This window comes from Chlamydotis macqueenii, chromosome 11, assembly GCF_036417535.1.
Source record: "Chlamydotis macqueenii isolate bChlMac1 chromosome 11, bChlMac1.mat, whole genome shotgun sequence".
In the NCBI taxonomy this organism is placed as follows: domain Eukaryota; kingdom Metazoa; phylum Chordata; class Aves; order Otidiformes; family Otididae; genus Chlamydotis; species Chlamydotis macqueenii.
The window spans coordinates 16,043,273-16,070,766 of record NC_141566.1 but is presented as its reverse complement, the minus strand read 5'-3'; the positions used below and the strand labels follow the sequence as shown (position 1 = coordinate 16,070,766).

Below are 27,494 nucleotides of genomic sequence, written 5' to 3'. Positions count from 1 at the left end.
TTGCCTTCTTTTCTTTACCAGCTCTCCTCCCTGTCCCACTGGAGGGTGGGGGGACTGAGTAAGAAACTGCGTAGCTTGGTCCTGAGCGGGGCTAAACTATGACCAGAACTCTCCAAGAAAATATTGTGCACTAGTAAGGTTTGTAATGAACTTAAATAACTTTTGGGTCAATCAGTCAAAAGCCTTTTCCATATAACTCCTTCTAGCTACTCTAGGGAGTCTACAAATAAGAGTAAGTCCATGATTAACCTCTTCCCTGGAATACACTTTCTCACATTTTCCCCAAACACTGATTGTCAGGTAGAAGTCCACAGCAGTCTGGTGCCGATGCGGCAGGCTGGTTTGAGTGGTTTCCTCTACCACGCGCGGGAGAAAGCAATTGCCTGCACGGAGCCAGGAGCACTGACAAGCCAGGGAGGACAGCTGAGCGGAATGAATTTAGGAGTTCCATCAGGTGGAAAATTCTGGCATTTCAGCTGGGTTTTTCCATGCTAAATTAAGAACTAAGTTTTGGAAGGGGAAGACTAGACCTTGAGGTCTAGGTTGATGCAGCAATGCTTAGTTCAGGAAGGTCACGCAGCATCTCTCTTGCTCCTTGGGTTGGTAACTTACCCAAGCCTTCCCATCACCCAAAAGCAAGCTGAGGACACAACTGTAAGTAGGATGATATTCCTTTGTGTAGAAAACAAAGATTCTGGGGTTATTTTGAAGTTTATGTTTAATTTAGCTGATTTTTTTTAATTAAAAAAAAAATTAAAACCAAATCTCAACAATTCTGAAATGGAAATGGTTTTTTTTCAGTACGTGAGATGAGCAGAAGTATTCTTACAAATCAGTTTGGTATGAAAATGTTTCCTACTGTGGCATAGTTGTTTCTTTGCTGCAGTTCAGGAAGTTAAGCCATGCCCAGAGGAAAGCTTGGAGTTGTAAGGCCCCTACGTGATTTCTGCAATGCTCTGAAGTTGGGTAAGTCCATATGATTTGGTCAGAGGACAAGCTTTGTGCACTGTCACAGCTGAAGTGCCTGGAACAAGTGAAATGATGGTGGCTTGAATTTGTTGCTGTTCAGTAATGCATTGATAGCAGTAAGAAAGTAAAATGATACAGTGTGAATTGATTGAATCCAAAATGTCTTAGGGCTGTCAAAAAGTATTCTGATATAGCAGGAAATTATTCACTTAATTCCCTTCCCTAAACAGTGAAATTTGAGGAAATTTTCCTACCTGAAAAGTTAGAATTTTGTTTTCTTTCAGGAAAATCATGGGTATTTCCCCCTCGGTCTTTCATTTGACAATACCTGCGGATTCTGGTGTGGAGATATTTAAACTTTCCCTTCCATTTCTAGAAATTATCTTCTGGTCTGTTTCCTGACAGACAGGTTGTCTTTGAATAACTGGCATGTGGTATAAGTTGGGGCAGCCCTAAGGATATGTGTAAAAGAAACGCTTGTTTCCTTGTTCTGCTTATATTAGGTTAACTGAGCTTGAGGACTGTGTTTGAGTTTCTATTTATGTAGCTCTTTAAATGAAATACTTGAAATGCACTGCTGTCACGTATCACACTGTTATATGTGTGTTGCTACTGGGATGATCAGTTGCTTCTGGTCAGGTTGCTAAATGGTGCCTGATCGTTCATTGTCATTGCATCCGCTGGGTGCACAAATAAAAGTCATCAAATGTGGCTTTTTTTAAAAGAAATTCTCTCAAATTTGCTAATTACTCCTTCTGCTTCTGCATACTCTTACATCTCCTATGATTGAAAAATTAATTTCAACATTTAAGTGCAATGCAAAAACTCCTTGGGCAGAGTGAGGGTGGGAGCTTCAGCAGTGTACTGGTACACGAGTCACACATGTTGAGTTGTCTGATGATGCAAGAGAGAGGTAAGCAAATCACTATTTTTGTTTTGTGAGCAACAAATTCCATCACTGGCTGAGTCGTCTGTGCCTTACAGTCAGATATGTCAACTTCTTCCTAAAAATACTCAAAATGGAAGATAAGCTCAAAAAATGTGAATTAAAATTCTGTTCTTCTTGTTTGGATTCCAAAGGGTATCATTGCTCATCCTGTCTTTTTCTATTTTGCCAAGCATCAAATGGTTCAAAAAATGATTTTAATTCATTGCAGTTTTGCTGTTGTACTTTTGACGCGTCCTGAGCAATACAGTATTTGACAGGGCTTGAAGTAAAACTTTATTCTATAAATAACCTTCCCGTTTTAATGAAGTGAAGGACAAACTGCACAGGCAGTTGCGCTAAAAGTTTTGCCTTGTCCCATGCCATTCTGTCATCTCATGAACATACAGCTGAACCATCCTTGCTCGGTAAAATAGATATCATGGCAGCTTCAGGAGATGAAAAGAAATTGTGTGACGAGCTTCTTTCTACCCTGGCTGCATATTTCCTTTCCTTGTGAATCATTTAGGACCCAATCCCACAAATCTGCTGTGATGTGAACAGTTGCCTCAATAGTAAGGGAGCTTCCACTGGGAGAGAGGCTTGTCCACAGGTGTGAGGATCTGCTAAACTGAATCCTTGTTTGCCTTTTATTTCCTGTTGTCATGACACACAAAGTAGCTGTGTTTTCATAAGAGGAAAATGCAAGGGGCCTGTTGTCAGTGATCTTTCAAAGAACGTAAGTACAATTGTGCTCAGCCTGTGGAAATTTGCCATGCTACTTACCAGGAGTAAATATACGTTGGATTTTTTTTTTTTAATGTGTTCTCAGTAGACTGCATTTTGCGTTCACCCTGAGGCCTTCACCAAGGGTGCAGATGTTGCTGTTCTGATTTGCTGTTTGCACCCTGGGCTTGCACAGCTGGCAGGGCCAGGGCAGTGGGGAACCAGCTGGCCATAGCTTTGGTTTTGCCCTTACTGTGTTCTTCCTCTGGTCAATCCCAGTTGCTTCCTCTTAGCCCACCATCTCCTGCCCTGTTCAGTCTGTGTAGCTTGATTCTTGTTTCCTTCTTGAATCCAGAACTTGCTTTTCCTCATTCTTCAGCTGCTCCCTTACCTTTATGAAGCCATTGCCACTTTGTGTTATTTATTGCTTCTTCGCTAAACAGCTGGAGTCATGCTGATCTGTGAAATGATTTCTCCTTTCTTACAGTCGGAGTCTGTAATGTGTCACATCTTTTGAGACAGTTTCATGCTCTAGATCAGGGAATTTTTAATATTGTGCTACTGCTGCCTGGAGTTTTGCTGGGAATAAATCTCAAATTCTCATGGACCTTATCTGCCAAAACAACCCTAGGGTGGAGCACGAAGAAGTTGTGTTTGAAACAGTGTTAAGGATGCTATACCAAGTTCAGTGTGGGTCACAGTGTGTATGAACTCTACCTGGCTACCTGGTCCTTTTTTTTTTTTTTTTTTTTTTTTTTTACTGCTCTGGCTTCCTATAATATGGCAGATGCTGGAGCAGCAGACCCAGTGTGCAGCAGCTGCCCTTGTTGGGCAAGCAAAGGATGGAATGTGAGATCGCAGTGTGCATTTGTATCAGCGTCAGCAGCACAGGGTCTACCACATCATACCCTGGGAAAAAAAAAGCCATTTGGAAAAGCTGTGTGTAAGGAGTAACACATTATTCAATTCCTCAGTCCAGCTACTCCATGAAAAATCAATGTGACTGATAATATTCCTAAATGTAAAGAGTCTGAATAGAAGGGAAAATACTGCCTTTAACATAACACAAAAGAAAGCCCTAAGGTTATTTAAAACAACTGGGCAGCCAAAAGGCAGGGCAAAGATGCAGTAAAATCCAAAATGTGCCCCTCTTCCCTGACCTACAGGGCAGTGGGTTTTGCTGTCTTGCTATTTAGTTAACCTGTGTAAAGAATTATGTTAGAAACGAGTAAAGATGCTGCTGACACCCCTTGGCTGCCTCTTGGCCTTTGTACCCATGATGTGAGGGCACAAAATGTTGTGTGGGCATTGAGGAGACTGGTTCATTGGCTCATGCGGAGCCTGGAGTCTGCTAGCTCTTGAGGCAGCCCTAGGCGAGCCTTCTGCTACCTGCTTGGGCTGTCTGGAGGTCACTGAAATGCAGCTGAGTGATGAATAAGATGTTAGAAGGTGAGGGGACAATCAAAAGGACCAAGATTGTTTCCTGTGGTCTGCTGTGCTGGTTTTTTCGTTGCAAAGTCGGTGTCCCATTGGAGCTCCATCACCTGAGGAGTGTTTTCCTCCACGTGCAGAAAGGCTTGATGCTATTTCTCCCTGAGTGAAGCTGCTTCTGTGTTTTTTGGCTGCTACGAAGCCATCTGGAGGTATCAGCTTGCACGCGCCTGCTTGCCAAACCGTGTTTCATGCTGGGACCAGGTAACACCTGCGAACTGTTCTCTGTACAAACTATCAAGTGTTTTGCAGGTGGCACTTCAAGTGTTGATGTTCGCCTGCAATGGGCTAAACGGTTTGTGTTGTGCCTGCCCCAGGAGCTTGTCTTTCCAGGTTACAAAACAGCATACGCTGACTTTCAAATCCTCTGGGCTTGGCACCTTGGACTCTTTGGGAGGAGACTGGCAGACAGAGCTCCTTATCAAATTGTCCCAAAGGAATTCCAAATCTAGCAGGATTTGCTGGAGACCAAAGATCTTGTACTGATGGAAGAAATGAGAAGCCATCTTATTATCTCAATTTGTAATTTAAGGATGATGCCATGGTTTTAAGTAGACAAAGGATTGCTGAGACTACACATGACAGTGATGGGTGTGTGTGTGCACGTCTGGGTGAGAGATCTCTATTTCTTAACTATTTCTATACTTCCATGGGTATAGCACAGGTGATGTGCTTTTGGATGGGCCAAAGGAGAAAGGCAGTAGAAAACTGCAGGATTTAGGACTACATATTACATTGTGGCGTAAGAAAGTAACAAAGTGTTGCTTCAATTTCTGTAGTAATAGAAAATTTACCTTGTGTTTTGGTACAATATAGGAGGCTTTATGAGCCTGTTGAGAGAGCAGAGCCTTTCTTCTAAAAGTAGAAAACTAGAAACTTTATGGAATAAAAATTTTATACTACCAGTATATACCTAAGGAATAATGGCTGGGAAAATAGTTGTAAGAATATGTGGAAAAAAAAAAATTAGCTCTAGCATTTTGATAGTAATTTGGATCAGTCTCTCAAATGATCTCATGGAACAGCTGTCTTCTGTGTATGTTCACACGTTCTTAGTGTGAGTTGAAATAACTGGTATTGTTTTCTGAATTTACGTAATACTCTGCTTATCAAATAACATACGGTTTGACTTCTGTTTCTTAACTAGTTCTACACAAAATATAACATCCAGGCTTGATCTTCCAAAGACTGTGGACTTGAGAGTAAAACTAAGATCACACAGAGAATTTGAGTTTTACTTTCATTGACAACTGTTCTGGTCATCAGATGTTCTATGTCCTGCTCTCATCATGAAGAACTCTGTGCTACACGTGTCATTGGCCACACTTTGATCTCATTCTTTGTTTGATGGAAAAGGCACTGCCCTAGAAAGTGGGGGGTGCTGGGAAGGAGAAACCTGATCACCTGCTCTTTGTTGTCATATTTAAAAAAATAGAAATCTTTGAAACGTTGCTGTCAACTTCCCAGGCTTTAAAGTCAATATGCCTCTTTGATGTGGTTTATAGTGAAATCAAAGCTATCCCTGTCTCCGAATACGTTGTCTGGGTCGAGCTCCTCAGAGAACTTCAATGCAGCGTCTTCAAACTGCTTTAGTTTTGAAGTTGCCATTGGCATGCTCGCGTTGCCCAGCAGCATGTTGGGTCTGTAGCACAGCTTAGGTGTTTTGAATTTCATGCAAGATATACTGCTAAATGTCCAAGCACTTGCTCAAGACCTTGCCTCTGTATTTGCAGTCTGTGTAGGATGGCTGTGAAACAACCATGTTGAACAACTACTGTTATTCAAATGCAGTCAGCCTGCTAATTTCTCTTAGGAAAAAAAAAATGAAGTATTTTGATTATATTTAATATTAGTCCTACATAGACACAAATGCCAGCATGATTTATTTCATTTAGCAGTATATTCCTCTCAACTGAATTATGTGTCATTGTGTAGATATGGTCACTTTAAATATTTTATGGGCTTGTATAATGTAAGACAGAGTGCAGCCTGTAGGTCAGCAAGAAATATTGCTGTATAACTTTTATTTAGTTTTATTTCAGCAGTTTAATAATTCACGGCTAGCCTGTAACCTGCTGCTGTAGTTCTTGAGTAGACAAGTCGGATGAGTGAAGAGGAGCCAGCAGAGATGAGCTACGCATGCGTTCAGGTTGTCATCCAGTGAGGAATATCTGACTTGTTTGCTGCTTCAGAGGCAAAGTGTGGCGAAGGTTTGAGCTGGCTAGAAGCTTTCTGACAGATAAGATTGTGTCCTGTGGAGGATACTTGCCAAAATGAAGAAGCATTTTAATGAAATAGGAAGGGTTCCTTTGGAGACCTGTCTTGTTTGCTGCAGTTTTACCTGTAGTGAGGATTTTGCTACTGGAAGTCTTGGGGTGGGGGAAGAAAAGCAAACAATTGCATCATTCTCAGGCAGTATGGTACCCCCATCCCAGTCATGGCCTCCATGAACCTTTCAGAGATGCAACGTAGCAGTTGGGTCTGTGCTGTTGTCACTCTTGGCATTCCTAGATGTCGTAGGATGGCTTTCTACCAGCTGGGGCAATTTTGGACCTTGCTGAATTTGGACTGGATAAAACCTTACACGTTTTCTACCTTCCTTTTTGAAAGGAAGTAGGAGGGACCAGCAACGTGGTCGTCTGCTTCCCGTTCCTGCTTTTCATCACAAAATACGTGAAATTCTCACTTATGGGCAAAGCTACTGTTTTGCAATGGACACTGGATGGGTGTTACTGTACATGGTAACAGCTGAGTCTGATGGGTGTTACTGTACATGGTAAAATGCTTAGTGTAAAAAGGGAAGAGTTGTTCTGGATGTGGTGGCAGTTGTGTTTTAGACCATTTTCTAGTGATCAGTAATTCTTAATTTGCTGTGGAGCCTGATTCAGTGAAGTGCTGAATACTTTTGCAATGCAAAATGCATTAAGGGCGCCCAGCACCTTTGCAGGCTGCTGACTTCTCATACAGTACGTTGACCCATAGCTCACCTGATTTTTATAGTCATTCGCCTTCTAAGAAAAAAAAGTCTACCATCTTTCTCAAGAGAGAATATTTGTATTTATTTGCAGGAGGAATGTATTTTAAGTCAGATGTCATCCTTCTCAGGTTTTGCCACTGGTCATGTCATAGATAGATTTGAAAATTACGTATTTCAGTGAGATAATTAATAATACAGCCAGCTTTAAATGCAGCGTCCACAACTGCTGCTCACTTTTAGCTAATACAGTACAAAATCTGCCACTAACATGCTTTTCGTGTGGAATTGTCCACCTGAAGATGCCTGATCTCTTCTGATTTTATCTGCTTACAAATGTTTAGTTGCTGAGGTAAATGGCTAGAAGTTGAAGTATAAAGCACTGTGTCAATAAAATAATTGTCCATCCAAGGAGTCTCTGCTGGAAGCGTGTAAATAGATTAGAGTAAGGGTTATGGGGAAGCTCATCTGTATCTTGGCTTAAGCTCTTCCCCTGCCCCCCCCCCCCCCCCCCCCCTCCATCCCCCCCCGGCCTTTTGAGATCACATGGAGCACAGTAGCCTTTTGAGGCTGATGCAGAACAGGAGTATCTCACCTAATGTCTCCTCTGTTTATAAAAAGTTGTTATTGTGGATGACCAGGATGTCACTGAATAGATCCAAGGCTTTGCATCTTGCTCTATTAAAGCAAGATGATGTTCAAAACTTCCACATTTTCAAACAAATTAAATACTTTAGGGCCTACTTGAGTTCAAAACTTTGTACTCATGGGTCTTTTGCTTACTTGTGAAGACTTTCCTAGAGGGGTAAAGCTGATCATAATTTGATACAATGCAGCCTGATACTCTTTTCTTTACTTGAAGTAAGTGTCCAGGTTTTGTATCTGTTGCTTTTGTTTCTCTGAAATTATCAAAACTGCCTCTGAAGAGCTGAGATGTAATAGCTTTAAACAGAGGAACTGTAATTAGAGAAAGGCAGGGAGATAAGTGGGCAGAAACAAGCATGAGTTCCCGCAGGGGAGGTTCCCTGCGTCTAAGCATGCTGTCTCAGAGCAGCCTTTGCTTCCTGGGACTCTGCGTCCCCATATGCTTCAGCCTTGCTGCCCGGGAATCTGGGTGGAGGACATTCCTATGGGAGTTGCTTTTGTCATCCTCCAGCAGATTCCCTGCTGCCAGCTCCTCTTCTGGAGACTAGGGCCTTCATCCTGGGAGGGAGAGGGTGGTAAACATCTCCTAGTCTTTCAAATTCATGCCTAATACTTGCCGAGGGACATCCTGTGTTTCCAGAACAGCCTGGCAGGTTTCCCTTCACCCTTCTCTTTCTCCTGTCCCATCTTTGCAGGCACCATTAAGCCATTTCACCTCTACATCTTTACCTTGGTCTACCTGCAACGTGGCAACGCTGCTCATGTGTTTGTATGGTCATGTCTGAATGGTAGAGTGATATATTTTCCAGTAAATTTAACTCCTCTTCTCTTCACAACAGCTGCCAAAAGATGACAGCTACTGGGGAGACCTAACATTAAAAAAAAAAAAGCTACTGATATGTTTTATAGGTGTGCCCTTTGGATTAGAATCAAAGAAGTAATTGATATTTTGGTTTGTGGACTAATGAGAAAGATTGGAGGGAAAGAAGGCAGATGGGGGAGCTGGATGGATATGAGTAGATTTTGGTCAGTTTCCAACTAAGGAACAGTAATTTTAAGAAGTTAGGAAGGGTTAAAGAAAATGTTTTACATAACAGAAATTATTTTTTAAATTATTATTATTTTGGAGCTGATTTTTAAAGATATCTCAATAAACCTCAAAATTGCCATTTCAAGTGAAAAGTCACTTCAAAATCTCAAATCTAAATTTTGAGGTTTGTTGGTTAATTTTAATAGGTATTTCTCACTGAAGGAGTTTGTCTGAAGAATTTCACCTACTACTACTTACGATGCTAGACAGCATATTTTATGAGACATTTGTGTTTTGACAAAGCAAATTCTGTCATACAGTTTGGCTTCGCATGTTTTTATACCAACACTTAAATGTTGGGCTTGAACTACTCAGCTGTAAGAAAATATATTTATAATCTCCTTACAGTCACATATTCTTGCATGCTGAAAGAGTTGGTTAGAGTAATTTGTAACTCTTCCAGATAATTTTAAAGAATTAAAGAAGGAAAAGGGAACTGCAAACAGGAGCTCAGAAAGCAGCTTTTCATCTAATCATAACGAAATGCAACTGCAGAGCTTCCAGCAAAGCTTGCCAGTGACTGAATGTTGCTGTTGGAAGGATCCTACACTTGGATTTGAACACATTGGCCAACCATGTTGTATAGGTGGCCAAAAGAATGAATTCTACTTTTAGAGAAAACACCTGTCCCTACTGCCTCCGGTCCTGTGCCGCGGGTTCCTCTTGGCAGCAGAGGGGAATAGAACAAGTGTGCTCTATTTTGAAAAGTATTTTTGGCACTGCAATAGTCTATTCTTACGTTCCAGATGTACCTCTTAAAATATTTTTTTCTTACAGTCTCTCCATGAAGTCTGTGCATGCATCTCCCGTGTGACTTCCGATATTTTCATCCTTTTACCAAATTCTGGCTGAGGGCAGAGGGAGTTTTGCTAGAGCGATGTTTGGGCAACGGAGCTGCTGAGCGAAGCACCAGTTTTTCTTGGGAGCTCTATCTGCTGTAGGTTAGGTAAGGTAGAAACCATACGGGGGCTGTATTCTTGCATGAGATTGAGTTGCTGTGCTTTTACATTCAGCTCTTGAAAAGCGGGAAACATTGCGCGTGCACTGAAATTCCTGTTGCTCTGAGAGCGCCGATCGAGACCCGGACAGATAACTTGGCTCCTGAGTACTCGGGGTTTTGTGCTGGAATGTCTCCTTTTTGAAGTCAGATTGAGAAAGCTGTATGCACTTATTTCTGTAGAGCACTCTTCTGTAGGAGAGCAAGTCGTTTGAACCGTGCTGTTTGTTTATGATATAGTAAATAGCTGGTAAGTTTTGTGATTGTTTGAGCTGGACTCTTTTAATAACCATGTTTCTGATAGAAATAGTACATGTTTCAGAACAAGACTGTTAACAAGCTTGTTTTAAACCCTTTGTTTGCGTGAATGTTTGTGGCAGTCACCTTACCTCCAAGATTCACAGAACGTAAATATGAATGCAGCCAAAGCTAATTAAATAATTTATTTGAGCAAATATTCATAGCAAAATGAGCTGATATATTTGCGTCAGGCTAAAACTTTCTTCATCACAGAGGCTGACTGAAGAAGTTAAGACTCTGGCTGGAGCTGTCAAGGAAAGACGTAGGGCAAACGAGCTTGCATACTTCATTCTTTCTTTTCCCAGCCTAAAGTTAAGATCTTAAATTCCTTCCCTTTGAGTATGAGTGCTAGGAGGAATATAATTACATAAGTGATAAGAATGTGGATTAATGCTGCCTAGGCTATTGATAACACCTATTTTAAAAGGTGAAAGCTTTTCTGTGTGTATACTCCTGTGTATTATAATGGAACAAGTCAAGAATTCGGCACTTTCCTCATGACTCCTAGTGTGTTGAGTCATCACATGAGCCTCTGTTTGCTCTTTGTTATTCATTTACTTCATTACCTTATTTAAAATGACTTGGAAGAAAGGGCTGTTTTATTCAGTATGCTCTTTTTTCCCTAAAAAAAAATAAAATTCTATTTACTAAGCAGTGAGCATCCGCACAGTGCCAGGGCTGAGCTGGAAATAGAACAGTGACTTCACCAGCTAGTTTTATAATGGAAAAACTGCAGTTAGCATGTATTTTGCAATGCATGTAGTTGATAAAGCAGCGTGAACAGCTTTGCAATGACTGAAACTTCATAATTATATCAACACGAAGAATGAGCCAGTATTCAGATATGGAGTCAATTCTTTGTTCCTCTCCTCCTGGAAGTCTTAAGGCTGTAAGAATTTAACAATCTGTGAATAAATAACTGCTATTTAGCTCATCAGAGATGGTGTTGCAATTTGTATTGCCTGTGAACTTGCTTATAGCTTCTAGATTTAATAGGAAAACTGCAATAGCAACTTCATAATTGTCTGGGTAACTATTATTGCTTGTAATAACATTACTCCCAGTTTAACACTCACAGTATAATAGAGTATACTTGATTTGGAAGCAGAGCAGTGACATACAAAAGTACCCTCTTCAGTTAAATTCTAGGAGACAGCAAATTTTTAGAAGGTTGGAGAGAGCTATTACATAAGGACAAATATTTACCTAATGTAATCAAACTCCTCTTTAACTCAGAACAATAGTGGGAGTGCAGTTACTATGGTTCTGTGTAATTTTGTGCTATATTTGGCAAAATTTGGCAGGACTAAAGCCACAGCTGATCATCTGATTTTGAAAGGGAAGAGAAGAATATGGCAGATTTGCATTCCCAGTCTGTCTTCAGGATGATGGCACAAGCTCTGTTGCTAACCCTGAGCAAGGAAAAAATAATCCCGAGAAATATTTATCAAAAAGCACCTTGCAGCACTGCAGAGCTGTGATGGTGAGTCTGATTTTGAAAGATGCTGTCTTTGGATGCCTTCCCTCTCCCCCCGTTTTGTGCCTTACACAGTTGGTTTAAAAGGACCTCCGCCTCCATCCTGATCTCCCCACACCCTTGGCCCAGGACCCCATCTCAGCCCAGACAGAGCCCGGGAGTTTTTTGGGTTCTTTTTTTTGTTTTGCTTTTTCTTATTGGATATCTTGTAGTTGGGCTGAATGCAGGTTCTGCGTATTGCTTAGGACTTTGAACACAAGACTGCAATAATTAGTAAGAGTTAATTAGCACAATCACAGTAAATCATCCAACAGCTTGAGCCATCTGATGTGACACAGTCTTTGCGTGCTTCATCAGTAACCTTTCAGAGAGCATTTCGTGCTTCAGCAATGCAAAAAAATAGAAGTGCGGGAGTGAAAACAATATCTTTTCTTGACAACACGACATATATTTTTTTTCTTGTTTTTCATCTGTTTCTTTGTCATATCCCGTTTCCACTTGCATTAGAAAGACACTGAGGTTACTGGCAGTTTGTAGAGTGCCAAGAGTTGCCCATATGGGCATTATATGGCAAATGGACTGTACATCGTCGTTTGTATGGCTGATACTCCCATAGACTAAATACTGCAACTGGCAGACAGGAGGAGTAAAAGTATATCCTAAAAGAAACAGTGTATATGGTGAAGCTGAGAATATGATTATTTTTCATAGGTGGCATCAAATCTTTGAAATACCTGATCTTTTGCATTTTTATGTTGAGAAGGGCATACCTAATTTACCACTCAAATAGAGAAGTTAGATGTTAATACAGTGAACAAAAATGGCATTTATATGCAGCATTTGATAAAATCACAAAAGATGAAATCACTTGTTCTTTAAAAGTAGTCATGACTCTAACTGAATTTTTTAAAAATGTTTTTAACTGATCATGTTTTTTAACTAATTTTATTCTGGGAGTATTTTAACCTCATCTTTAAAATACTTAAACTTTATCTGTATTGAAAATACAAGCAGAAGTACTGAAATATTGAGAATATATGCAAAAAAGTTACCATAATGCATTCAGACATCTAATTTTTACTTGTCCCTAAGCAATTATGTCAATCTTTTTTAATGAGCAGTGCTCCTTGTACTTTATGGTGCTGGATAGGCTGGACAGAGGTAATACCAGCATCGCTGGTCCAGTTTAGTGGTTTCCAAGCTGAGCAGAAGTTGGACCATAGAGACATGCTGCAGAGAAGTATAAAATACTGTACTTTGGGGGGCTGCTGATTGTGCTTTTGTTGTTGTTACTTGTATTATTCAGAGTAGATACAATGTTTTATCTTCTGTGAAAGGAACTCATGAATACAACAGTCTGAAAATTGATGGTCGGTGAAACTAAATACTGAATCCAGAGCCAGGACCTCCTAGCACTAAACTGGGCTTGGCAGCATGCCCTGATGAAGTTGCAAACCCTTCCGTCTTGTAGTTCTACATTTTTATTTGGGGGTAATCACATTTACCTAGGTTCTTGGGTATAGTTGGGATTAGTTTATATTTGTCTGGAACTTCAGGGGTGTAAAATATATGATCAAGATGTTGATTTATCTGGCAATTCAGAGGAGGAACTGACTCTGAACATCCTGAAAGTAAGCTCTAAAAGACTAGAAGTTTGGATGTACCTTTTGAAGGCATCAGCCAGCCTTGGCACTTAGCCTCTCTTCCTCAATACATGCTGTCCTTCCTCAAGGACATGTGGTTGGTCTTTCTCTGTCCACTTTCTGCTTCCCCTCCATCCAGCCTACTTGCTGCCTTTTGGTGGGGGTTTTTTTTGTTGTTTGTTTTTGTTTTTTCTCTCTGAAGTTTAATTCTTTTTTGCCTAGAGTGAAGTCATAACAAATTGTTGTAAACAGCATTGACATTAGTAGCAGAAAAAAAAACAAGCTTTGGCATATAATTACTTATTCTGGTCATTAAATCCTTATTAATTATGTACTGTGTTAGATGCCTTCTCTCTGTTCAGGGTATTCCTGTCTGTAAGTCACTGTGTCAGATGCTGGGGTAGGTCCAATTGTGTTTGGTTGCCCCGTTCTTGAATCTGGAATAAGAGTGGACAGGCCACATCTCATAGCTTCTCTTACTCCAGAGAAGTTGTGGGAAAGCAAGTGGATTCTTAGTATGTCACAAGGGAAATACAGTCTCGTTGAACATGCAGGATTGGGAGAGAGTGAAATTCGTGTCAGTATCTAGAGCAATTCATGCAAGAAATAAGATGAATTTCTCTATCATGACTGACTTGGGAAGAGCTTAATTAGGAATTGCAGTGGATTCTTTGTTAGCTACTTTTAAAGATGAGATTTCTCTTTCTGAAGAAGGTGCTATAGAAGGTCCTAGTTTTAAGCAAGGCTCTCCTTGGAGTGATGGATGGGAAAAGAGAATCAGCCCCATGAGCTGAATCTGCCTGCCATGACACAAACCAGCTTGTCAGGCTCACGTTCAGGAGAACAGCATGTTTCGCCTGCTCTGGTCCACCAACAAAACTCTGTTGAGAATCGTTTGTTTATGACCTATGTTATGCGACAATTCAGCTTAAATTACAAGAATGGCTTGGTCTGGTTCAACATTTATAATTTTTCTTAAGATTTGAAGATGTAGGAATGCTATCCAAAACTTATGCTTTCTAGGGACTCTGAAGTAACAAAACCCTGAGGCAGGATCGTGTTTGTAAACATAAACTTTACCCTGGACTCCCTGCAGGACTTTTCTTTGTGATTCTTTCTCCCTGTGGAAAGCAGGCTTAAAAATCAACAGTGCTTTGATAAGAATTCTTCCCAGTTGAAGGTTGGGAACCAGTCTGCTCAAGCTGCTAAAAGGAATCAACAAAATAACTTTATTCAGGATCCTAAAGTCTCTCCACTGATCTCTCATAAATGCCAGCTTTTTCAGAGACCTGTATGATAGATTTTGGATGAATTTCTTATTGATTTACATTGTGTGCCTTATTGGCCCAGTCAGAACCTCTTCCCCTACCTAAAAATATCCAGTGAGATCCAAGAAGAAACAAGACTGAGCAAGCAGAAACATTTCATTTTGCCTATTGGTAAAGAACCCATTGGGAGACTTTTATTGAAGGACTTGTGCAATAACTTGTGCAGTAAGTGGTGGAGAATGTGTCATTTCCCCTGGAAATCAGGAAAATTGAATGAAAGTTGTGTCTCAAAGGTTAGGACAGTCTGGATAGCTTATCAGCTGGATAACCATGTGATAGGCCCAGAGGCAACTTCAGAACTGTCATCTCTACTATTATCAGTGGATAAGGAGTCAGCCAAGGAATCAGCTGCTGGAGTTAACAGGCTGCTTTCTACAGGGGCATCTGGTTCCTGCAGCAGGCACTTTAATGTAGCCCATCTGCGCTGCCCGTCCTCTTCCGTGTATGCTACAAGGCAGGTAGTAAAGTAGAGGAGTCTCCTGTTTTGGGGTATTGCATTTTAAAAAGTGGATGGATTTTAAAATGTAAGTAGCTGATACGCTGGTGGTCAACTCATGAAGAAGAAACTTCCACCTGAGTCATGGAAATGAGCATAGCAGCGTAAACTTCTTGGGTACAACTTTCAGGAATTCTGTGTGTTTGTCCACTTAACGTGCTCAGCGAGTGTTGGTAGATTCCTTGTGTAATGAATGAAGAAAAGACCAATAGCGCAAAAACCCGATCTGCCTTGTTTGCCCAGCGTGACCTCTGGTAGAGATGCTGCAGGGCGCAGGGTAACTGTGTCCCCTGAGTCACGGTCACTGGCTGGGTGCCCGTTCTCAGCCTGCAGTGGACACAAGGTTAAATACCCTCCTCCGAGCAGTCATGAAGATTTAACCAAGCACATTAGCATGTCTATTGCAGCAAATTGGGTTTGCCTCAAGTGAGTGGTGAGGACAGGGTGCGTGCTTAGGCAAGTACTGCTCCAGGTGGTAACTCACCGATGCGTAGTAATTCGATTGTGTCTGGCCTCTTGAGAAAAATGTTCTCAGTCTCTTCTCTTGATGAATAAGACCCTTTTCTAACAGCATAAATAATTCTTCCAGCCTTTGAAAATATGCTTGAGTTAATTATATTTACAAAAACTGAAATTGAAGGAATTAGATTAATTTCAGGCATGTATTCTATTTACAGGAGGGAGAAACCAAAAACATTTAAGCAAGAGGAAACATGATCAGAACCTGAAGTCTTGGTGACAATGTCTCTGTACTTGAAAGGACAGCTGTTTTGTAAGAGACAGAAGTAGCGAAGGGGGTTTTGGCAGGTTTGGAGCCTCTGTTGTTAAACTCCTGTGCTCAGCTCTCTCACACCCTCCTTCACCCTTGCACCTCTCCTTCCTTTGTCTGGCAGAGCGGTCTGTCTCCTGCATGCAGGCTACCAAGCAGGACAAGTGGTGACTGCTGGATGTCTCCTCTTGAAATAGCTAATGAATGGTTTATAGCTGCCTTTCCATCATTGAGATGCTACTTTGGATCTCTTTTCTTCTTAACTTTTACAAACTTAATATTTTTGAAGAATGTTCTCATCTTAAGATGTGGCAAAATTTATGAAAATCTTCATAGAAGAGAAGTAATAGAGGGATGGATAGCTAGAGAGTGAAAGTGTCTAATCTCTTTCTCAGGAAAGCTGGTTGAAAAAGAAAAAGCTCGTGCTGTTCCTGGGAGCCTTGCACTGACTGCTTGGATAGATTTCTTCATTCTGGATTAGTCAGGATAAACCCCTAGATAATATGCAAGAAGAGCAGTGTGTTGTGAAATGCAAAATTTTTCTGCAACAGGCCAATTAGTGTTTTGCTCCTGCATTATTTATAGAAGCTCAGTTGAACTTGATGGATAAATATTCTTTCTATAAAACCGTGCTTGTATATCTACACTACTTCTGTTGCATATTGTGAAGGTCAAATTTGAAATCTGCTCTTAAATGAACGCTGCTACGTATTCTCCATTCTACTGTTACACACATGTATTCACTGTACCGACTTGTTTCTTTGCCAGATCCATCCTTTGTCTTTCTGTAAATGAAATTATGTTTAATCTGTTTTATACCAATATCCTGCCTGCAGATAGCTAGGTTTAAAAATAGACTGGCTCAGCTGTGTAAAGATGAGATACCCAAAGTCATCCGTATGGGACAATTGGGATTGCTTTAAATGATGGGACGGTGCCAGCATAGCCTTAACTATGAATTAGAAGAGTGTACTCAGGGGCTTTAAGTCAAGCATGGCAAATCAGTCTTAACTTTGTTAAGCTTGCCAATTATAGGTTTATGATGTAGTTTTCCCCCTCTCTCAACACAGAGAGGTGTCTATTCAAGTACTATGTGGTCCCTTTCATTGCATCTTAGTGTCTCATACGCACAGATCTACCCTTCTGCTGTCTCAGGGCAGCTCCAGGCGTATTATAACCTTTGTATTTTCGTGCTGGTTCAAGAGCTGTGTAGGATGACTTGCCTAAGGTCATCCCAAGGAGTCCTGTTAGCCCTTGGAACTGAGTTGTGATTCACAACCCAGTGCCATCAGCACGTGGCCTCTTCTGGTGTTACGATGGCTCATCTCTACATAGCCTTTATTTGGCAGTGAGAAGAGGCTTCATAATGATTTTGATGTATTTATTTCTGCTGCCTGTCTTTTAATTCTGTAGAACTCTGTCTATGCTGAATCTTGAGTTGTTAATGAAGTTAAGAAGCAGTGAGTGATTGGGAGGCAGGATGGGAATCATTAGCATTCTTCTGTAACAAAAGCTTGAGTGAAAACGTGCTTTAAGCTCATTTCCATAGTATTGTTATGCAAAACAATGGAAAGAGCCTGTCCCCTTCTGATTTTGGGATGAGGAACAGTTGTTTCCAGTTTGTCTACCAATAGGATAAGTCTAGCCCCAGATGTCTAGATTAAAGTTTAACCTTTAATCCAAGACGTGATCACAAGAACCTTGGGTTATAAAGATGTATTTTAAGAATTTCCTTCCCCAGAAGCCTTTTTGTTGTTTTTCCTTTTTGTGTTACAGATGCTCATTTGTGGGGAAATTTTATAAACATGGCATCTGCTGCCAGTGATTTTGGAAATTGCTGCTATTTGTCGATGGCTTCTTTTTTGCAAATTGCACAAATTAATTTCTCTGCGCATCTTAAGTATCTCTTTCAAGATGCTCTAGATACTCCGGCTGAATGGCAGACTCTTGCTGTCAGCTTACCGTACTTGAGGAAGCTGCCTGCTTCTGACTGCTGGTGATGCTTGATCAGGAATTCTAAGGTATTTTTTTTCCAGAATCTTATAAAACAGTGTACGCACTGTAGGAAGGAAATAAAAGGCATGTGAACCTCACAGAATGGTTGGCTGAGAGAGCAGACTCTTGTCATAAACTCAATGTTAGTGTCGCTTGGTTGGAGATAAGCACCAAGACAGTGATCTAAAACAAAAGCAGGATACTTGTTAGGCAGTTCTCCTTTTATTTTAACACAAATCCAGTTATTTTATGCTACATATGCTTGAAACTGTGGGAGCGGTGGAGGAAGAAACCTCTCTTCAGAATTGTTTTTCAGACAGGATGAGACTCAGGTTGCTTGGATGCTGGGAGGGTGGCTCAGAAGTGCCAGTGTATATTTTCCTTGTCCTTATGCTGTTCCCTGAGTAGCCAGCATCGGCCGTATCCAGAGAGACAATTGTGGGGTTGGTCAGTTTTTCATTTAGCCAATATATTTGTTCTTATGTTAACATGTTTGCCTTTTGTCTGCCACCACAATTATTTTTACAGTGAGGAAATCAATAGGAATTTTTCAAACTTCTTGGAAATCTCTTGCCTGGAATGAAATACTGCTTGCAGTTGTGCTGTTGAGTTGCTGGATATGCCCCTGTGAGTAGCACAGCATTAACACGCTGACGTGCCTGGCAAACAAAAGGAGAAAATTGGACCAGAATCTAAATACACGTGTATTTGCTGTTACAGCAGTTTTCTTTAATAAATGCTTCTGGCCAGACCGCAATACCCTATAGCAGATTTTAGCCAGCCGTGGAGTGTCTGTCTGCATGCAGGCTCATCTGGATTGATGCCCAAAAAGACCAGGAGCTCGGGAGCGGTGGCGCAATGAAGGGCAACAGCTCCTGTCTGGGACCCAAACACAGCAGAACTTGAGAGCTATGAGCAGGCTGGGCAGTCTCTGGCCTCCTAAAGGCAACTGAACTGCATGGCTTGCCCAAAAATCAAGAACTTGAAGCACCTTCTAAATCCAGTCCGGTACGCCAGCAGGCAGAGCTGCCTTGCTGCATAGCGAGGGCAGGCTGTACCACTGAAGCTGTAAGTGTGTGTTTCCTTTTCCATTTCACTTGTTTTATTTCTCTGTCATAACCAGAGGTGAACTGAGTGGTTATATTTAGTGTTTTGTGTTCTGGGTTGGCTTTTTGCAGGCTTTTTGTGGTGCCCAGGAGCGTAATCCTTTCCCCACGCTGGGGTCTTGCTTTACAGCCGAGCAGCATTTGCTGCTTCTGGGCAGGGAGTGGAAGCTGAAGAAGCAGCAGGTCCTGGACTGAGAGATTATTTCAGAGTGATTTCCTCCCATACTCGCTTTTTCTTCTCCTGGTACTGCCCAAAGACAGCAGTGGTGGCCTGTGGGTGCGGATCAGCCCTGGCGTGCCCTTGGCTTTGGCTCCCGTGGCAGCCGGTGGCTGGTGGGCATCCTTGCAGCCTCCAGTTGAGTTCAGCTTGGCAGGGGCTTTCAGCCTAAGCAGGCTTTCATTGTGCTGGAATTTCTTCACCTCCTGGCTTGTCAGAGTCTGGATTTGGAGCTACTGAGCTTCCACGGGCTCTGAGAGCACCAGCATTTCGTGGAAGGAAACACAGGCCTTGGCACCCAGATTAAAAACAATTATACTTGCAAAATTTGTTAACTCCTTGAAAAATGCCTTTGCCTGGAAGCTCTGCCCTCCTTCCTTCCACCACATTTCTGGCAAACCCTCCCAGCTGACCAGATTTAAACCAGGTCAGGGAAGTATGAGGGGCCTTCAGGTTTTTTGTATTTTTTTTGCACAAACTCCAGTGTCAGCAATACTTAATACTTCCTAAATCACTAATCGTCCTGTTAAGTGCTTAGTGGGTGATGCTGATTTATTCTTTCTAATACTGTTGGTTTAAAAACAACCCAACACCCAATACTCCCATAGCTGGAAGTGGAATAATGTTTATCTAAACTACTTCTCTTAAGTCCCTTGGCAATTTAAGAGGACTGCGGTGGTCTGGCAGTGTTATCCAGCAGTGCTTTATAAGCATGGCGGCAAGAGGGTTGCACAAAAGTATTCCTCATGGAGAGCAATGGGCCTTGGATTGCCAGGAGTCAAATGTTTGCAAGCACAGGCAGTTACTTTGGCACGTGCTTCATTTGGTTTTCTGTCAAAATGAGGTGTGGAGTTGTTTTCCCTCAAAATTGGTTTAGAAAAGGTAGAACCTGTTATACAAACAAACCCAGGACCTGCGAAATCAGAGCACGCTTGTACTGGTGGTAGTGGGAAGGTACAGCTGAGCTGGGTTCCTGGAAATGTCCTTGTCCTTAAAAGTATTCTGAGAATACTGGTACTACAGAGTTTGGCTTGTGTAATCGAATGAGGGTGAAGGGCTGTACCTGATGCTGTAAGTATCAATAGAAATAAATACTATCCTTAGATTTATTCTAAAGATGAGCTGTTTATTCTCTTGGAAATATGTTCCTTTTTCTTTCCTTTTTTTTTTTTTTATTAGTCTATTGGAGAAGTTGCATGGTAGCCTTCACTCAAAAGTCAGAATTCAATAATGAAGTAATAACATGGTCTTGCAGGGCAAATAATTTTTTACCAACAATACTACTCTGAAGATAAAGACATCTTGACATATAAGCACCAAGAAGACAGAGAAACTAAACTGTACTGGGCAATGTTTATCTAGCATGTAACTGAAGAGATACAATTTAGATATCTCTGGCATAATAAAGTGAACCCGAAAGCATCGAGATCATTTTATTATTGAGGAAGGAAAAAGTGCAGCAGATATTCCAAAAGCTAGATTCTGTTTTTCATTGACAGGAAAAAGTCTTATATTTTGTGTGAGCAGGGACAACACAAAACAGACCAATACCTACTGGGAGTATAAAAGATTTTAAAAACAAACAAACAAACAAAAAACAAAACAAAAAAACCCCCCACCCAAACAAACAAACCAAAAAACCCAAAACCAGACCTTCAACCTACTCAAATATCTTTGCTTTTGAGCTTGAAGAGGTGACAAAACTATTAATGCAACACAGAAATATAACTCTCTTTTCTGAAGCAATTTTGGTCACTCTAGGATGACAAGGTAAATGGAAGGTGATGTTTGCCTTGCCACCCCCGCCGTCCTCCAGCCACCCTGGTCTCCATCAGAAGATGATGTCAGGCTATTTGGTTTCCTTTCATTTTGTGGACTTATGTCATTTACACTAATTAAAGGCTTGGACATCTTTTTATCACTGGGTTCTACTTTCAGTCTGATGCTTCTTCTGTGATGCTGCAAAAGAAACAGTAGAAACAGCCTGAAAAATAACTAATTTTTGTAACAACAGGAATTGCATAGCTTTACATGTGAAACAGTTTAACTTACAATGAAGGAAATAGGAAACACCATTCTTTCAGCTGGTAGATCCTCAATTGCGGTGCATTATTAATACTTCAAATATTTTGTGACTTATAGTATTCTCGTCAAGTTCTCATTTTATGGTGAATGTGCACAATTATCTTTACTAAATGCTATCATTCTCCACTGAAAAATTTGCAATTTTTATCTTCAGTCTCATTTATTAGTAGTAGTTCTTCCCTTCTACACGCAGAATGCATCACTCTGAAGGTATTTTGTTTGAGGCAGAATGCAATTTAGATTCTACTCTGCCAAATTAGCTTCTAGGAGAGATTTTCTATTAAAATTGTGAAGGAGATACCTTGTAGTGAGACATTAGGAGCAGTATGCAGTGAAGAACTAGAACCAGGCATCTGACCTGCTAGTTCAGCTGCTGCTGAAGCTGATGAAGTGAAGAGGACCACTGGCACGTGTGTGGCAATCGCATTTTGGTGTCACCCGTCTCCTCTGCCATGGCCTGTACTGACAAGGGATGGAAGAAAGGGAGGAGAAGGAGGGACGTGAAATCCATCAGTGGTGTTGTACACACTTGCATGTTCCTGTAGCTCTGTATTTCAGCTTGTCAGAAACCCAGTAAATGTGGTTATGAAATATCTTTAACTGTGGGATTTATTTTTTTTTTTTTCTATGCTTCTACTCTCCTGCCCTGCGATTTAGATTTCTAGAAGGTTTGAGGGAAACATGGGCCTTGCAACAAATGTGCAGTGTTAGATGAGTGGTGTCCATTATGGAAAAAGAGCACCTGAACTCAACTGGTATCCTCATACCAACATGGTTAGTTTTTTTAACAAAATAATCCAGGTGATATTACTGTCCAGTGGGTTGATTAACAGATTTGTAAACACTTTTATAGGAAGAAGCAAAAACCTTTTTCTGGTTGGAAGCAAATCCCTTAATCAGCACGTATCTAGCATTTCTTTGAGGGTTATATTTTTAAAAACTCTGTCAATAACCATACTGAACAAGAGCTGCGTCCAAGATTTTTCTAGTGAAAAGATATTTGTCTTGGGAGTTGACTTGAAGCTGATTTGATTTTAAAAATCCCTGCCACACTCTTGTTTCATCTCCAGTGTGTTAGCTATATGTCCATAATGGCAAGTGATATTTTTTTTTCTGGGTAGATAATTTGTTACATACAAGTGATACTATATTTTATAGTAGCTAATCTTTGTCTCATTCATTTTTAAATTAATTTCCAAATGTTGTTCTGTGGTGATTGGGTATCATTTTTAACTTGGCATTAGAACTGTTAATAATGACAGTTCTTTGTAGGAGAATTTTAATTTTTAATATTGCAGTTATTTTTAACACTGATACATGTAGCAGATCTCATCTTTCATCTATATATAGGCTCTTTTGGAGAGAGGATGCTTGAATTCTTCATTATTTTAACAGAGTTAAAGGAAGCAATACCTGTAAAGCTGTATATATGTATACAGAGCCAAATATATGAGAAATCTAGGGGAAAACACTGCTTCTGAGGCTTCAGCGTTTGGTCCTGGGCGCTGAGCTCTAGATTTCTTCATACACAGTCATATTTTCACCTTGACCCTGCAGGTAAGCAAGATGCTTTATTATAGGGCCAAGTCTGGGCGCTGCTGTGTCCTGGGGAAAGTTATGACAGAAATAACCCATAAGAGGGAGGAAAGTGGAAGAAAATAGTTGTTGCAAGCAAGAATTGTGGAGGAGAAAGCTGCTCATCTAGGAGGCAGAGCACAAAAACTAATTATCTCTCTAGCTCGAGGTCCAGCAGTCTGTGACCTGAGGATCTCATACGCAGTGTGTTGGATGGATTGGGTCTTATCCTCAAGATAAACCACTGGTTTTTAGGGTATATGGTACTGAATTATGAGCATGATTCGGAGCCCAACCCAGCCCACTGTCCTGTTGATGTGGCTAGCAGCCAATCCTACATGGTATGTTACTATGCCCATTTTTGTTCTCCATGCAAAGTAGAGAGAATAATTTTTCCTGCTTCTCTTTCCCGGGTTCTTTGTGAGCACATCATCCCAACAGGCTTCCTGAAGTCAATATCCGATTTGAGCTTCTCTCTCAGGGGTTTTTCTTCCAAGGCTGCTCACATTTTTGTGCAGAATCTGCTGCTCAGAGGTAGCAGTTCAATGCTGATGTCTTCGAGTCCCCCTCTCCATCTTTCCTCTTACACATATGCTTTGTGTCTCTACTATTGCTCTTGTAACATATTTTTTCTCTGACTCTCCGAGGCAAGGTTTTCATTGTTTCTCCACTGTTTTTAAACAGTTCTGCATATTTATGGTGGTTTTGCGAGTGATGTAAGTACCTGTCAAAGAAATCAATTTACTGAGCAGCAAACGACCCACTCATCTTCAGTACACTCAGAGTATGAAAAATCGTCTCGCTTCATAGCAAAAAATTGGTGAAGTTTGGAAATGGGTTGAGAGAATATTGCTGTTGTAGCAGTACTTGCCACACTGAGAAGAAAATTGCGCTGCTCTCAGAAATACAACTCACCCCTGTTCTTGTAACAGTCATGTTTACAACCTGTTTTAGCTTGAAGGATTTGTTGACTATTTTGTGATTTGCAGCTATTACAGTAACAAATTGGTGGTGATGTCACGAAGGAGTTTAAAGTGCCTATTTCCAATCCAGTACCATCCCTATAATAAAAATGACATTAAACATTAATGTGCGCTCTTTTCTGATGAGCAGAAAGAGATGTAACAGTATATTACTTTTTAATTCCTGATTAAGACTTTAAGAGGGTGTCTTGTTCTATTATCTATGCAAATTGGTGGCAATGATGGCAATAAATCAGAAGAGAATGACTTAAAATAAACCGCATCAATCGACTTGATGCACGATTGATTTCTCACGCTCATCAAATCCCTGGATGCTTTGTGGTTTTTCTCACTGTGACAGGATTACTTCCCTTGATCTATGATACTGGAGTTGTCTGCAATTTTATTATTTTTTTTTCCTTAAATTGTGAGTGTGCTCAGAACTAAAACAGAATGCTTTCAAAATGAAGTTTGTAGTAATTAGGAGGGGATAAACTGATCAAGACAAATAGACCCATCCAGAATTTGTTTTAAGGGAACAACAAAGGGTTTGGTTTGCTTTTTTTTTTTTTTTGCTTGTTTTAGTTCATTCTGCAGAAAGTGATGTCTCTCCTGAGACATTCTCTGCAATACTCTGCCTCCTTTAGTTGGGCCACGATGTGCATTCCTCAGACTGGAGAAAAATATGGATGCAAATGAAATTAAGAGGAGGAAGGAATGATGTTCCACCTCAGGCTCTTAAGAAGAGAGATGACTGTTCTCTTAGTACACATTTATTTCTTTTTTGAGATACTAGATCATTTTGAGGAATAACATGAAATGTTTTGTAGTGACAGCAGGACTTGATATTCACTAATAAGTTAATGACATTGAAAAGAATGTATTAAGTGTAGAGACACATTTGTCTGCCATTAACATTACTAGGAACAGAATTAGGCTCATAATTCATATTATGAGTTGAAGTCTTCATAATATATAAAGAAGAAAAGAAAAGAGCTGTTAATATCTTTCAAGAGAGTGAATGCTGATAATACCCAGAGCTAACTCACCATGTCAGTGCTGTTCATATTTTATCTTGAGAAGAGACTTGCACGTGCTTTTGAGTTCTATCAGCTGATCCACACTGGCTCTCAATGTATGAACTCTTAGCCCATAGCAAATACAAGTCAATGTGATGGAGCTCACGCCTCCTTTAGTCCTGTGTGAAGAGAAGTCACAGTGCTAGCAGCTAAGCTTCTGCGCTGTTACTGTGGTTTTATTGGTGCATGGTAGCTCATTAAGCCACACGACTGAGCAAAAACTGGTTGCAAAAGTGATGCTTAGTCCTAGGACTGCCTGGTTTTGTTTAAGTTTCTGTTGAGTCCATAAGACCTCTGTTGAGTTCTCCTGTGTGTAAGGCTGGGGTTAGGTTGGATAACTTACGTCCACAGTAAGTTCCACTGAAGCCTTTACCTGAGGATTTATCTGAATAATTTTCAATCATATGTGTATTTCTGATATTTTCACATAATGAATTCAATTTTTGATCTATTGAAATTCTGTTCAGTTTCATGGAGTTCTCTGTAGGATTAAAGATAAACTCATTCAGATGAGAGCTGACCCAAGAAGCTAACTGTTCTGGTTTTAACTCAATTTGCTGTGATTGATTATATTTTGTATGTTGTATTTTTCCAATTCCTGAAAGGCAAAGGGGGAAATTGGTTTTACTAGATTGGTGAGAGAGCCCAGAATGGGTTTTGTCATGTTTTACATGGGTGCAGTAAATACCTGTCCATGCTAACAGGGAGAAAAGAACAAAGGGATTTCAACAGACAAAAGAAGGGAGAATGGAGAAAGGAGGTGGGGTGGGACACCAAGAGTTGCTGAGATAACGTTGTACAGGAGCAGCTGATGTATCTCCTGAATATTGATGATGAACTGGATTGCAGCAGTGCCTTGAGGAGCCTCCACAAGTGAGTGGCTTAGCTTTGTAATTTATTTGAGAAGCTATGAGAGGGTAGAAGTGTGCTAATGTGAGTGAAGGGACTTGGGGGGAGAGAAAGAAAAAGAAATAAGGTTTCTTGAAGAGTGTACGTGTGTGCGTACACATGCATGAGCATATGCTGGCATATGTGCAAAAAGGGAAGGTTAGAAACAATTACAGTGTAAGTGGATTTATGTTCAGAGACAGTAACATCTTGCGCAAGCTGGGAGCTTGCGTACTGCAGTTTTCTTAGGCCTAATGTGCTGTCTAGCCTGAGTAGGAAAGCTGTGTAGAGAAACTGTTAAGGGTGTGTGTCAGTGCCGTGCAACCAGCAGGTACAGCATGCTCTGCTAGCTCTTCTAGAGACCAAAAAAAAAATCTTTCTGACTGGGAGAACGCTGCTAACAGGACATCCAAAGAAACCTTCCACACCCCCCTAATTACACCCACTGATAGTAACGTATACAATTATGCACACTCACGTTCTTGGCAGCATTAAGGCAATATGTGAATACTCTCATGGGTGGGCTTTTTCTTCCCTGTTTCTGAAATATTGCTCCCACAACTGTAGCCAGTACATCCAGCAGAATATTCATTCCAGATCTGGTGGACATGAGTGCTGCCCCTCTGCAGTCTAGGTGACTGGCTTCCCAGTGCTCGAAAGACGGTTTTGATCCTGAGTGGCTATTAAAATTAAATTTCCCATTGCCTTCAATAAATGTAGGATTATGGCTTCAGTGCCGTAGGGGCGTGAGGTTATACAAAATGCTCTGCAAAGGAATCAGGTAGTGCTTGCAGTCTGAGATGCCACAATGGGAGGCGCACAGGTTGCTTTTGAACAACCGTAGCAATTTAAAAAATTCAAGTTGTGAAAGCTCAAATTGGTTCTTTAATTTCATTTAAACTGTTTCTTTAAAGTGATTTTAGTATTGAAAGTTATTGGACTGTAAAAGAGACCAACTGCTTTACTTGACTTTTCGGAAGTAATTACACACCACATGCTGTGCTCCCATAAAACCAGGGCTGTTTTACGAATGCAAGGTGGGAAACTAGCAGGTGCAATGAAGAAGTTTAATTGCTGAATATGCAGAAAAGCTGCAATGAGCTTTTAAAATTTTACGGGTAATTGACTGACCTAAATTAACAAAATGTTAACAAACTGATTTCACAGATTAAGACAGAGATTTTAATTTCTGTGCTTTTGATGTAGGAATCGATGGATGTGTGGTATTTCTTGTTTTTTTAAAAAAAAGCTAGAACATTTATTTTTTAAAACAATGGAATGCTTGCTTTAAACATAAAACAACAGCAATTGAGTCATTTTGCTGAAGGATGACATTCTATTGGTTCATACATCTTGCTTTATTTGCGTAAGTATTCCCACTGACATCAGGACAGCTTTTGTCTGTACAAGTGTTTGAGCTTGGACCTTTCCACAGAGTCAATCACAGCCCAGAATCTGGGAATTCCATTGACTTCTTAACAGAGTCAGAAGTTAGTTTAAATTTAAATATATATATATATATATATATATATATATATATGTATGTATTTTTAGCTGAATTTGAAAGAAAGCCTTATAACCTTAACAAACCTCCCTGGAAAAACAATTTGACCTCAAGGTAAATCTGAACCTGAAGGTTACGTATTTTCCTCCTTGAGGTATTGTTAAACTCAAATGGAGGAAAGAAAAAAGGCTTGCATTATGTAAAAAAATAGTCTATCTCCTGTTCAAAATAGAAAGAAGATCTTATATTTTTA

The 27,494-nt window shown here is 40.5% G+C and overlaps 1 protein-coding gene across 3 annotated transcripts in view; it reads left to right on the top strand.

Moving 5' to 3' along the window:
- Window positions 1-27,494, top strand: part of FGF13 (fibroblast growth factor 13) — a 252,010-nt gene that overhangs the window by 56,688 nt on the left and 167,828 nt on the right. Inside the window, exon 2 of one of the 3 annotated variants that reach the window (XM_086756158.1) lies at window positions 1,254-1,309. The exons of the other annotated variants lie outside the window; for them this stretch is intronic. Coding sequence (XP_086612284.1) covers window positions 1,261-1,309 — 49 coding nt within the window. The 5' untranslated portion in view covers window positions 1,254-1,260. The remainder of the gene's footprint in view (window positions 1-1,253; window positions 1,310-27,494) is intronic. 3 annotated transcript variants of the gene reach the window in all.